Consider the following 13,517-nt stretch of genomic DNA (forward strand, 5'->3'; position numbering starts at 1 on the left):
CGAATGCATCCCAAGTCTTCAGGGCAAATTAATCATTAAACACACTTGCTTTTAAACCATGTATTATATTTACAAAGGTACACTCACCAGAAGTGCATTCTCTGCCTTCAAGGTCCGGGAGACCACCTTGGGAGGGTTGGGTGGGTATTGGCTCCAGGGTGATAAACAGTTCCTGGCAGTCGGGAAGAACGGTTTCTCCGCTTGCCTGCTGTGCGCTACCCTCCTCCTCGTCATCATCTTCCGTGTCCCCAAAATCCTCATCCCTGTTGTGTGAGACTCTCCCCTTGCAGGAGTCCACGAACAGGGGTGGGGTAGTGGTGGGGCACCTCCTCGAATTGCATGCAGCTCATCATAAAAGCGGCATGTCTGGGGGTCTGACCCGGACTGGCTGTTTGCCTCTTTGGTTTTTTGGTAGGCGTGCCTGATCTCCTTAAGTTTCACGCGGCACTGCTGCAGGTCCCTGTTATAGCCTCTGTCCTTCATGCCCTTGGAGATTTTTTCAAATATTTTGGCGTTTCATCTTTTGGAACAGAGTTCGGATAGCACAGTTTCGTCTCCCCATATAGCAATCAGATTCAGTACCTCCCGTTTGGTCCATGCTGGGGCTCTGTTGCGATTTTGGGACTCCATGGTCACCTCTGCTGATGAGCTCTGCATGGTCAGCTGTGCTGATCAGCTCTCTACGCTGGCCAAACAGGAAATGAAATTCAAAAGTTCGTAGGGCTTTTCCAGTCTACCTGGACAGTGCAGCTGAGTTCAGAGTGCTGTCCAGAGCGGTCACAATGGAGCACTCTGGAATAGCTCCCAGAGGCCAATACCGTCGAATTGCATCCACACTACCCCAAATTCGACCCAGCGATGTCGATTTTAGTGCTAATCCCCTCGTTGGGGCATAGGCGCCAACTTTCTCTGGTGCCAGTGGGTGCTCGCACCCTCCAGCCCCTGGCCCTGCCCTGAATCCACCCTTTTCCTGCCCCTGGCCCTGCCCCCATTCCAACCCCTTCCTCAAAGTCCCCACCCCAACTCTGCCCCTTCCCTGCTCCTTCCCTTCCCCAAATCCCCACCCCAGCCCCGCCTCTTCCCCCAGTATGCCACGTTCTCCCTTCTTCCCCTGTTCTCTCCAGCTGTTTCGTGGCGCAAGTGCTGGGAGGGAGGGGGGAGAAGCAGGATGCAGTGCCGTGCTCGCGGAGGAGGCAGAGGTAGAGGTGAGCTGGAGGAGGGGGGTGGGGTGGGGGCACGGGGAGCTGCTCAGCACCCACTAATTTTTCTCCGTGAGTGCTCCAGCCCCGGAGCACCCATGGAGTCGGTGCGTATGCATCGGGGAGGAGTACAGAACTCGATTTTAAGAGCCCTTTAAGTCGACAAAAATGGCTTCGTCGTGTGGACGGGTGCAGGGTTAAATCAATCTAATGCTGCTAAATTCAACCTAAACTTGTAGTGTAGACTAGGGCTAAGGTAGTTAGTCCATAGGCAGCGGCGGCTCCAGGCGCCAGCACTCTAAGCGCGTGCCTGGGGCAGCAAGCCATGGGGGGTGCCTTGCCAGTCCCTGTGAGGGCAGCAGTCAGGCTGCCTTTGGTGGCTTGCCTGCAGGAGGTCCGCTGGTCCCGTGGATTCGGTGGCAATTCGGCGGTGTGTATGCCGAAGCCGCGGTACTGGCTGACCTCCCGCAGGCAAGCCGCCGAATCCATGGGAATGGGGACCTCCCGCAGGCAAGTTGCCAAAGGCTGCCTGACTGCCATGCTTGGGGCAGCAAAAAAGCTAGAGCCGCCCCTGTCCATAGGATTGTGGGATACTTCTGCTGCATTCCCAGGATATGAGTCAAGTGGCACTGTGTCTGTACTGCAAAGCAATAGGGCTCGAATCCTGGGTCCTGGCTTGACTCAAGCTCGGACCCTCCATCCTCACAGGGTCCTGGGACACTAGGTCTGAGCCCTGGGTTACTGTGATTTGTGTGTAGATGGAAGAGGGGTTAGGCTTGACCCTAAATTTGATCCTGGGTTTATATTGCAGTATAGACGTACTACCTCTGGATGAAGGAGGATTTCTCACTAAAATGGAGTTGGAGGCCTCTCTAGAGTCCTTGGAACAGGTGACAACTGGTCACCAATTGCCCCAAGAAATAAGGACTATCACGATAGCTCCATGCTTGACAGCGGAGTCCCCAGCTGCCTATTGTGCTTTGGGACCTTTGCAAAGGACTATGGTGTGCTGAAAGCAGACATCTGGGGCTATTTGGGGCTCATCGGGGAAGGAAAACCAATTTAGATGGGAACAGTTTTCCCTAGATTTTTGGCCTCAAGCAGTGGCAATGGCTATGGGATTTCTGCCCTTGATGGCAAAGGAGGATGTACAGTGCTTTGAGGAAATTGTGCAGGTGATGCACTGGACTGTTTTGTCTGATCCTACCAGGAGGGCCCAAAAAAGTGGATTTGCCACCACCAGGTAACACACCTGAAGAAGGCATCACGACTCATAAAGAATTTCTTGGTGGCAGAACTGGACTATGGGATAATTGAGAGACCTTTGAAACAGGTCCCCCTTTTGAGAGTGAGGCCAGCAGTGGCTGAGACTGAGGCTGTGGCCAGGAGATACACAGACTTCTATTGAGAAGGTTCCAATGGGTCATGGGGCCAGGTTACAACCCCCAGGAAGGTAAAGACCAGGGTGTGAATTTGCTGGGTGCAATCTGGTCTGTTAAAGCCATAGGTGCAGGAACTGGGGATGCTGGGGGTGCTGCTGCACCCCTTGGCTTGAAGAGGTTTCCATCATATTCAGGGTTGACAGCCTGGTTCAGTTGCTCTCAGCACCCCCACTGTACAAATTGTGCCAGTACCTCTGGTTGAACCGCTCTGTCCGTTTTAGTTCTTCAGTCCAGCATGTCTTTTACAATGCTTTGCCAGTGAACAACAAACCCCTCCAGGCTCTGTTCACTCACAGCCACCAGCATGCAAAGTCACACCCAGCTGAGTTACATGAATGCTGTCCCAGACACTCATGAACTACACAAGAGACAACACCCACAAATTCCCCAACCTCAGCATCGCACCCCAGAAATATGCATCTCAGCACCCCCCACCCCAAACAGTGTAAGCTCATTAAAAGTTTGTTATTCCATCAGAGAGTAATGAATATGCAACAGCCTTTGTTAACCTGAGTAGAGAGCCCCCAAACACTTCAGCCAAAACACATTACTTTACATAAAAGAGTGAAACAAGTTTATTAGCTAGAGACAGATAGATTAAGTGATTATAAGGGATATAGGCATAAAAGTCAGAATTGATTACCAAAGAAATAAAAGACAAAACTGCAATCCAATTCCTAACCTTTACCATGCTAAATAAGATTAGAAAGCAAAATGGTGTCTCTTACCCAAAAACTGTCAGCAGACCATACTGACTGAAAAGCTTTCCAGACAGGACCATCCTAACCCCCCGCTCTGCAACAGTTCCGTGATGGTTGTCTTTCAAACAATCTTACTGCTATGAGTAGAGGTAGGGGAAGAGAAGTAATGGGGAAGCCATTGTCTCTTATTTTATACCCTCCTCCTCTCGTTGAGGATTACCACCCCTTCCACTAGGGTGCAGACAATCAATCTGTGGCTTATGTGAGAGTCAAAGCTCCTTCCAGGTGAATTGTAAATTTCTTGTTCATGCCTTCTGCATACATGAGGATGTGATGTTCTGTACCTCATGGGAACACCCAGCCCCACCATGTTCATCCTTATAAAATGATTGTGTGGTATCCAATGCAATGTTTGTCATGTTGGGTGTCTTCGGAAGGCTCATGAGGCACTGAACATTGTTGTTATAGTCAAGGATTGGAGTGACCTAGCAGATGCCCAGTCTAGATAACACCAGGGAAACGTCACAGAGGGATGACATGCAAATCCTTTGTTTATATTCCCCACAATGGCAAATGGTTGCTTCAGTAGCTAAGTTCTCTAACTCCTGTGGTCAGTCTTTTGTTGACACTGAAGAGCGAATCTGCAGGTGTTCCTCAGAATTGCAACATGTTTCAGTAGCAAACATATAGCAAAATCTTATAACTCCATATAAAATGTACACACATTTGAACAGAACAATGATGCTCAGCAGATTATGAGTTTTCAAATGATACTTCAAAAGGCATACTTTGTACAAAATATATCATAACCATATGAAAGTGGTGAATGTAGGATACAGGTGTCATATGGGGTACAGTATTAGATCCCAGTTTGGGGTTTGGAGTTGGTGAGGGAGTCCATGACTAAAGGTAAGGGGGAGTTCCATGGTGGGGTTGGGAAGTCCCCTCATTTACTTCTGCCTGGTCTTTCTGCCCACAGAGTATCAGGACTGTCCTCATGTAGGGGGATTATTTACAAGACTTTTATAGTTTCACTCACAGCGAATGGCACAGAGATGTTAGGCCTGGTGGATTCAGGTTCCTGGGAGATATTTGTGCAGGACCAGCTGATAACCCTATAGACCAATAGGCTTCATCCATGGGGATATCCAGCCCTATCCCATGGACAATGGGAGGTTGGAATACTGTAGCTAGACAGTTAGCTTACTTGGTGGGTTTGGCCCATGTCTGTGGTCCCAAAGCCAGTCTCTGAATGGAATCAGTTGAGATAGACCAGAACTATCATCAACACCTAGAAGAGAACTGGCCATTGGGGGGTCTTTCTATTCTTTGATCTTGAACCCTTTGGTCCCTGGCCCAAATCTCTAAGGGAATGTCATCGTACAAAGAGGGAGGCTTTTAGAGCCCAGCAGCCTCTGGGAAAGGCAGAATGGGGCAATGTAATGTTGAACCTACATTCTGCATTTGTAAGGACAGGACCCCTCTAAACCCTCTCCTGGGGTAGATGCTCAGTCCAGTCAGTCAAAACCAAAGGGATGATGCAGTGTTCCATTGGCTGTCTGGAAGACTGGCTAGTGTGAATGGGGTATTAGTCAACCCTGCCTGGGATTCTCTGTATTCTTACTGTGAACTTGAGGGGAACATCCTGGATAGGCCAGACAGAAATAGCTGAACCAAGCTCCTTGTTCCCAAACCAGACCAGAGAAAGGTATTGAATTTGGCCTGTCATACACTATGGTCAGGTCATTTAGGGGAAGAAATGATCCAGGAGAGGGTGGCAGGTTGATTCATTGGTCTGGAAATCTACCAAGACATTAAAGACTATTGAGCTTCTTGATCTCAATACCAGTTGGTGACAGATATGCCCACAAGGCTTCCTTAGTCTCTCTCTGCTGGTGGGAGCTCTGTTTGATCAGACTGGGGCGGGCCTAGAGGGACCCTTAAAGCCAAGTCTGAGTGGTTGATATTTATCCTAGGAACTGTGGACTGTGCCACTGGAAACCCAGAGATTATGCACCCTCGTGCTTGGCATCAGCACAAGATATAGTTAATGAGGCACTTAAGGTATTTTCCCACTTAGGGATCCCAAGGGTGATCAGAACACTGTGTTCATGTGCTGGCTAATCTAGGAGATATTGCCTAGATTAATATATGGTTGTCTTAATATATGATTGTCAGGACCCTGCTTGCCACCTGCAGACAGATGGGCTAACAGAGCACTAAAACTTTAAGTTAAAGTGAATGCTGCAAAAATTTGTGACTACTGAACCTCAAAACTGGAGTAAAATGGTACAATACTTATTGTTCACAGTCGCAGAGGTCCCACAGGCCTCTATGGGTTCCTCATTGTTTGGCTTATTATAAGGTAGTCAGTACAGGGGTAGTAGTAAGAAGCCCCAAAACAAATGGTGCAGTCTGAATGTGCTGGTGCTAAGCTGAATAAGATTATCTGGTTCGGCATTGACTTCAGGAAGGCTAATACAGTGTTGAGGTTTGACACCTATCCCATGGACAAGCTGTGGGATAGAAAAGGAAAGGCTACTACATAGATAACAATCCTGGACCACAGCAAGGGGTTCTGGCAGACACCCTTTACTCCAGAGTCCAGGGAGATAACATCATTTGGACTACACCAATTTTGGACCCTTCCATTCGGGCTCCATGGGTCCCAAGCCACATTTCAGTGGTTGATGGATAAGGTGATTTTACCTCACCAATCATATCCTGCGGCCTGTCTGCGATGTGGTAATCTATTTAACCATTTGCTTGGAACATCCTGAGGGGGTGTGGCAATACTACTGTCTCTTAGGGCAACGAGACCAACAGCCAACCAGGCCGAGTATCAAATTGGCAATGCAGAGACGAAATATTTGGACTACATCTTGGGGAATGGGTAGGTCAAACCTCTGGCCAGAAAGGTTACGATCCTTTTAGAATCTGTGAACCCCATTACAAAATGGTAGGTCACATCCTTTCTGAGGTTAGCGAGGTATGGTCAATGCTCCGTGCCTCAGTTTTCCACGATAGCTACTCCCTTAGCTGATCTCTCGCACCATAAGGCACCCCGGAAGGTACTGTTATTCACTGGGTGAAACCTTGTTTTGGACTGAGTTAACCTCAGTGAGGTTGATGGGTGTGAACACATCCTTTGATTAGCATAACTGTAAGGCTAAGAGTCATGAATGCCCACATAAGACAAAAGGGTAATGTGAACCCGCCCAGGAGTTTTTAGACTGGGTGGGTGAAGGGGCTTTTGCTGAGTATTATTTTGGGTAAAGTTTTCTTGTGTGAGGGAATAGAGACCAGAAACTAATAAAAAACCACCCCCCGAGTGATGCAAGTTTCAGTGCTGTAAAGTGGCAGTGTAGACAGTACACCAGCGCTGGTAGCTACTTCCCTCGTGGGGGTGGTTTTTATTACAGCGCTGAGAGAGCTCTTTAATGTTGGTAGTAAAGACATATGAGAGAGACAGGTAAAAAGCAAGAAAACCTAGCCAAGCAGTAGCCTGTGAACTCAGAATATGACCCTGCTAAAAGCTAGAGAGAGAGTTTTTAGGTCTCCTGTTGGCTAATGAGGCTTGGGGCTGTAAGCTAACGAACTATTCTTTTGTTTCTAGTTCCTCTTGTGTCAGAGAAGAACTTGTACATTCCTGGTAAATAAACAAGATTGCAAATAAAAAAAATACCACACTATCAACGTTTTTTACCCCCAACTGAAACACCCCTAGGGTCCCAAACTTTGACTAGATGCATGGGTTGAAAAAAGGAACAGTACATTGGCTCCCAGTTTGTGCAAATGCTTTTGGGGAGTTCAAACGGCTCCTCTGCAGTAAATGGTGCTGTGTAGTCCAGACTTCGTGAGGAGTTCATCCTGCAGATGGATGCCTCTGAGCAGGATCTTGGAGCCATTCTCTAGCAGGGGCACGAGAATGGAGAGCAGAATGTCCTACATCAATTCTACAATGTTCCACAGAAAATTTCTGCCCTTAGAGAGAAACTGTTTGGTAACAGAGGAGGAGAGTTTAGCAATAAAATAGGCAGTCAAGGCCATTAGATTTTACCTGCTTGGGGCACCTTTTGCACTGGTTACTACCCAATGTCCCTCTGAAGTGGCTGCTTACACAATCAAAACAAAAATTTACACTCTGTCCCTCAGCCTTGGAGTGGGTGATAGATTACATGACCCGCTAGTTTTATGAAAAGCATAAAATTGGGCTTCTACTAGATTGACTCCATAAGCAAGAGATCCCAGGCACAATAATCCAGTCAAGGTTCTAGAGGCTGTGCCTTGGTACCATATTCCATAAGATATTTCCCATTTTTTGCAAATTAAATTATTAAAATAAAGATATTTATTATGGAATATAAAAAAACTTCAACCACTTTTGAGACACTAATGCCTTTACAAGCAGCTTTGAAAAATCTGTTTGAAGCTATGATGAAGGAACATCTAATGTCATTAATCTGACATTAGAAAAGCACACTATTTACTGTAGATTCATCTATAAAAAATCTTGCATACAACTGTTTAGCAGAATTTATTTGGAAGTCAGGTTTAAAATTAGTGCTACATAATTTAGAGAGGAGACAAATAATAGGGGATCTGACAAATATATAATAAATGGCATAGGAAAGGCCCTATTTGTATTTTCTCAAAATAAGAGAGCCATGTAAAACTCAAGGAAATGTGAGATCTAAATGCACAACAACCAGTGGAGACTGGGAGCCTTAGGAGTGGGAATCTGGGGAAGGTGGGGTCCAAGAAACTTGATGGGCAAAGGAGAATGGGAGTAGAGACCTGGAATCTGAGGAGCAGGGGCCTAAAGTCTCATGGAGAGGGAACTGTTGGGGACGGAGGGCTTGGTGATGGGGGCCAGAAGCTGGGCTGGGAGCTAGAGAGCAGTAGTTTCAGTGTAGGAGTTAGGGGGGTGTGAGGGCTTGGAGCTTTGGGGAATGGGGGCCTGGGAAGAGGAGAGAGAAGCCCTAGGTAGGATGCACATGGAGCATATACAAATCAAGGCACCTGGTCACTTTTGTAAATGCTAATACAATTTCTTTAAATAATAATTTGGTGAAAATCTAATGTCTATATTTTTAAAAGTCGAATTTAGTTGTATAAAATATATTGGCCAGAGATGGATACAAGAGCTGTTTACTATCCCATCTGATTTGCAGAATGGGACTACTAAACAGCATATGATTGTATTATGGTGCTGACATTGAATATGACTCCAAAACTTGGTTTATGACCTTGAGCCCTACCATGAACTTCTATCCAGGAAGTGGCTGAGACACTAACCAAGCCAATTGTCTGAGAGATGGTTTACTTTTTAATATTGTCCTTTTTTTTTTTTACCAATGTTTGTCTCTTTTTTAATGGTGTGAAGAGCAGGTTGTTTATTGTACACATTTCCTCATCAAAGCCAGAAGTGGCAGCAAAGGGTGCACACAAAGGGATCTTTCTGTTGATTTGCTCATTTCATTTCCTTTTGGCAGAAAGAAAAGGCATTTGATTTTCTCATTTATTGTCAGATGAAAATAACAACCTGTAAATTGCACTAAGGAGGTTGAGAATGGTACACCTACAGAAACACACACTAACAGCTTAAACAACAAACTGTAGAGATATGACTGGATATGAATCACAAACTGGCAAAATTATTTGTTACAATCCATCCGATTGGTCCTCCCACTATTTTTTTTAATACAAGTGGCAGAAACCTCCAGCCCCATAAGGGCAGTCTATAATTTTCTCACCAGTGCTAGCAGTGTTTAGAGCAGTATTGTTCTGCCAATGGTGCATTTACCACTGCCATTTAACCTTACTCAGAGCAGCCTTAGATGACGCAAGGGTAGAAATACCAGCTGTCAGGCTACACTCACTCTTCCACCACGTCTTGTACAGGTGGAGCTGTCTCTGGTGTTTGCACAAGACTGGGAGAATTTCAGCAAATTGTAGACACGGCAAGCCTCAGAACTGGTGAGAGACTTGGGACAGGGCTGCTTGTCTCTCACCAACAGAAGCTGGTCCAATAAAAGATATTGCCTCATCCACCTTATCTCTGCCTTTAAGGAATGCAGCCCAGTAAGCTGCTACCTCCATTTTTGCAGAGGAAACATTCACAACTCTTCTTAGTATGCGTTGCTACTGAATATAGTGTAGTATACTATAGTGCAATGACGCATTGGGCCACAGAGTAATTGTACATTACTTAGGGTGACCAAACAGCAAGTGTGACAAATCAGGAAGGGAGTGGGGTGGTTACAGGATCCTATATAAGAAAAAGACCCCACAATTGGGACTGTACCTATAAAATTGAGACATCTGGTCAATATTGCAACTGTGCAGCAGGCAGTGGTGTAGGCGTGCGGGGTGTCACAGGCGCGCACATTATAGTGCGTGCACAAAGTGCTCCGGGCAGCGTGCTCTGTTTCGCCTGCACTTTATGCTGCCACGAAGCATCCTGCAGCGGTGCGTCGGCTGCTTTATTCCAACTGCGCAGCCAGCGGGCTGCTCGGCAATGGTGCGATAGGCTACAATGGTGCAGCGGTGCCCAGCAGCGCGGGGGTAGGAGGAAAGCAGCGCGTGACTCGCCCACGTGGGTGGCTGCCCAGCCGCGAGCCCGGCTTCCTCCTGCCAGCTACAGCGCTGCCCGCCCGCGCGCCCTGCAGGCACCTGTGCGTGTGGGCGGGGCGAGGGGGAAGCCGGGTGCGGCGCCTGCGCAGTGCGCCGCCCCGAGTCGCCGCGGCCGCAGTCACTTCCTGCCCCTGTGCCCATCCGGCTCCGGGGTCAGTGGTCGCCGCTCCCGCTGCGCCGGCGGGACACGGGACGGTGAAGTTTACTTCGGAGGGGGAGGGGGGGAAAGAGTCCGCCCGGCGGAGGCTGGTGCGGCGGCTCCCTGCGGGCGCAGCGTCCCGCCCCGCCCCGCTCCCTGCCGCCGCCGGCCGCCGCCGCGCTGCTTTGGCGCCCGCTGTCACCTGCCGGCTCCGCGCGGGACCCGCCTGGCTCAGCCCCGGCCGCCGCCCGCTCCCCGCGGGGCTCTGGGAGAGCCGCGCCCCCGCGGAACGGGAGCTGGCGGCTGCCCCGCACTCCGTCCCCAGGAGCCTGCGTAAGTGCAGCCCGGCCGGGAGCCCCCCGGCCCCCGCGGGGCGGCCGCTGCTGCTGCTGCCCCGTGTGCGGGGCGGGATCGGATCTCCCAGCTCCGGCGCCCGACTGTCCCGCTCTGCCCGCGGGCCGGGCCGGAGTGCCCCGGGGGGAGGCTGGGCCGGGTTCATGGAAGGGGCGGGGAGCAGGGCTGGGTTCCTGGGGGGTGGTGGGGGGGCTGGGCCGGGCAGGGCCAGGGAGATCATGGGGGGCAGGGTCTGTGTTGGGGGCGCTGTGGGGTGGGGAGGGGAGGGTTCCTGTTGCTGGTGTGGCAGGTTCCTCGAGGGGGACTTAGGGCAGGGCTTTCCTGTCTGTAGTATGGAGGTGAAAAGAGTTTGTGGTGGGGCCATTCATGAAGTAACATACAGTAAATGGGGCCTCAGTCACACTTCAGTATCCTGCACAGAGCAGCAGTGGAGCTGAAAATTTGGCAGCTGTGTGGGTCAATATTGTTAATAGCAGTTATAGTTTGGTTTTCACAACTGTATGGGTGCTTGTTATTATTGGGGGATGAGTCAGAAGAATCTCATCAACTAGTAGGAGTCTAGGTGGGATTTAACAGTTGTGGGTGCTATGGTAGTACAGACAATAACTGAAAAATAGGTTAAGTCCCTACAGCTGGGCAAAGTGGTGTTGACAGACATAAGGGCCCCAAAAACATGGATCTTTGTGCAGCCTTATTTTTTTACACATGCCTAAGATTGGTTCTTGTAGGAGCCAGGGATTCAAAATGTTGGTTATTTTATCTTTTGAGTTAGGGATATGACTGGAATTTAGGAGGAAGAAGGGTTTCCTTGATTCTATAGCTCTTGAAGCGTTTTCCCTTCATTGAAATGCACTGAAGTAAACAGATTTTTTAGATTTGAAAATGGTTGATAAACACTATAGACTTTCCATCTTAAAAAAGGCACAGTTGACCTCTGAGTGGGTTCAGTGCAGTTTTAGTCTTTAGAAAGTGGGGGTATGATGTTAGTGTTGTTTAAGTCTTGTGGTCTGGGAGGTGACAGAGAATTTGTTTATTTTAGCAGAAACAAGCTGCTGGATGTAGAAGGAAAGTAGGTCGTGCACACAGAAAATGCCTCTAAGGGATAAGTGTTGTCAGACTGACCATCATCACCATGGGTGCTGTGAACCAGGTATAGTGCTATGTAATACTTTTTTTTTTTTTAATTGAATCTGTCCTCTAAGAAGCTTTCAGAAACTGGCAGTGACATCAAAAATGTGCAGTAATAATGAAGCCATTACATCAGCAAATATGAATTTTCCTAATTTCAGTTTTTAAAATGTTTTTTAAATATCCTAAAACTGTCACAGTAAATTACTTCAGGAAGATCAATTTCTCAGTTCTTACAGGGTGCATAATAACCCCCAAGCTCACATGGGCATTGTGTGCACTGAACTGAGGGGAAGGCAAGATACTAAAATCATAGTGTTCTGATTTTTTTCTAGTCTGTACGTTCTTTTGTGTTCTGTTATGCTCAAATATAAGAGGATGTATTTACTTTGTACCTTATCTGTTAAATGTTGACAAAGTCGTAAGTTTTGTTCTTGAGGGGAAAAAAACAACTCAAACTACCACTAGCTTGTTTTGAAATTAGGTTTGTATAATAACATGGAAAATGTCATCTATAAAGGTGAAAGTGTGCACTGTGGAGTTCAACCATCATTTTGTTAAGAGACTTTTCATTATTGTTTTACTTAATGTTTATAGTTGGAAGTTTCAAACAGAAATCTGTTTCCTCACCAATTTCTTCTTCTTTTTGTCTATTGCTTTGTTGTAGTAGGGCTGTTTATGAGGAAGTTTCCTCTTTTTTCATCTCTTTCCCCCAGTCCTCCTTTTTTTTTAAAGTATGAATGGCATGAATTTTTGGGACTGATGGGGGAAAGTGTTGTCTACCAACTCTGAAAGTGTATCTGTAGCTTAGCTAAACGTAGTTTGAGAAATAAATTGAATAGTCTCAGCAATAAATCTTTCTATCTAAATAGACACTTTCAAGTTACTGTAATTTAAAAAAAAAACGACTATACAATTCTTGCCTTAGAGCCATGCATTTTTTCCAGTTCACATATGAAACTCCCCTTGATGTCAAGTGGAAGTAGCACACACATATCAGAGGCAATATATAGCCTAAAGTGTACTTTTTTTATTAAGAATGGCAAGTAGGTTAGTAGGATACAATATGTGATTGTGCTAGATATCACCAAGCAATTAGATGATTTGTAATGGTTGTTAAATATGTTTGTGTTTAAGGTATGGGCATAGTTGGATAGAATAAAAAGTCTACTGTTCTTAGGCTGTTTTTTCCTAAAGTAATCATTGCAATTTGAATTTGTTTATAACTGCTCATATTCTAGGGCAGTATTTCCCTTTATCTTTGAAACATGTCTAAACTATTTTTTTAATGTTCAGAAATAGTTTTATCTTATGCATTGACCCCGTTAGTATAAATATATGTAATTTAATTGCAATGTAGACATTCTGGGACCCTCCCATCTCGCAGGTCCTAGAGCCCAGATGCCAGTCTGAGCCCAGACATCTACACTTCAGTTAAGCAGCCTGAGCCCTGCAAGCCCAAGTCAGCTGGCACAGGCCAGCTGCAGATGTCTAATTGCAGTGTAGAAATACCTAAGGAGATCTGAGCCCTGACTTTGCGAACAGTTACATAAGTAACTTTGCGTTTGAGTAGCCTCATTGAGTTAAATGGGGCTATTCCTGTGTGCAAAATGATTCATCTGTGTGTTGCCTGATCAGGGTTATGGTGTCCATATCAATATGGATATATACTATACATCAGTATATCCCACTTAAAATATGACTATCTTGACCACTGGGGATGTTTTAGCTTTTTAGTTACATGTCACTAGAGTTTGTAAATATATTTTAATATTGTTTACAAAGAATGGGAGGTGAATCAAAATCAAATTTAGAAAAAGTGTCATTTTAGGTGGGATATCATTTCTGAAGTTTGCTTGATTAAAAAATGCTTGAATATAAAATGAATAAGAATTGAAATATATAATTTGCAGTAAAC

The 13,517-nt window shown here is 46.6% G+C and overlaps 1 protein-coding gene across 6 annotated transcripts in view; it reads left to right on the forward strand.

The window, feature by feature from the left end:
* The first annotated feature begins 10,170 nt into the window (after window positions 1-10,170).
* Window positions 10,171-13,517, forward strand: part of ZNF800 (zinc finger protein 800) — a 59,588-nt gene continuing 56,241 nt past the window's right edge. For 5 of the 6 annotated variants that reach the window (XM_044984971.1, XM_044984990.1, XM_044984996.1 and 2 more), the window contains exons 1-2: window positions 10,171-10,450; window positions 11,511-11,621. In XM_044984971.1, the coding sequence (XP_044840906.1) occupies window positions 11,561-11,621 (61 nt within the window). In that variant the 5' untranslated portion in view covers window positions 10,171-10,450; window positions 11,511-11,560. The remainder of the gene's footprint in view (window positions 10,451-11,510; window positions 11,622-13,517) is intronic. The other variant, XM_044984977.1, reaches the window with a different exon arrangement.

This window comes from Mauremys mutica, chromosome 1, assembly GCF_020497125.1.
Source record: "Mauremys mutica isolate MM-2020 ecotype Southern chromosome 1, ASM2049712v1, whole genome shotgun sequence".
NCBI classification, from domain to species: Eukaryota; Metazoa; Chordata; order Testudines; family Geoemydidae; genus Mauremys; species Mauremys mutica.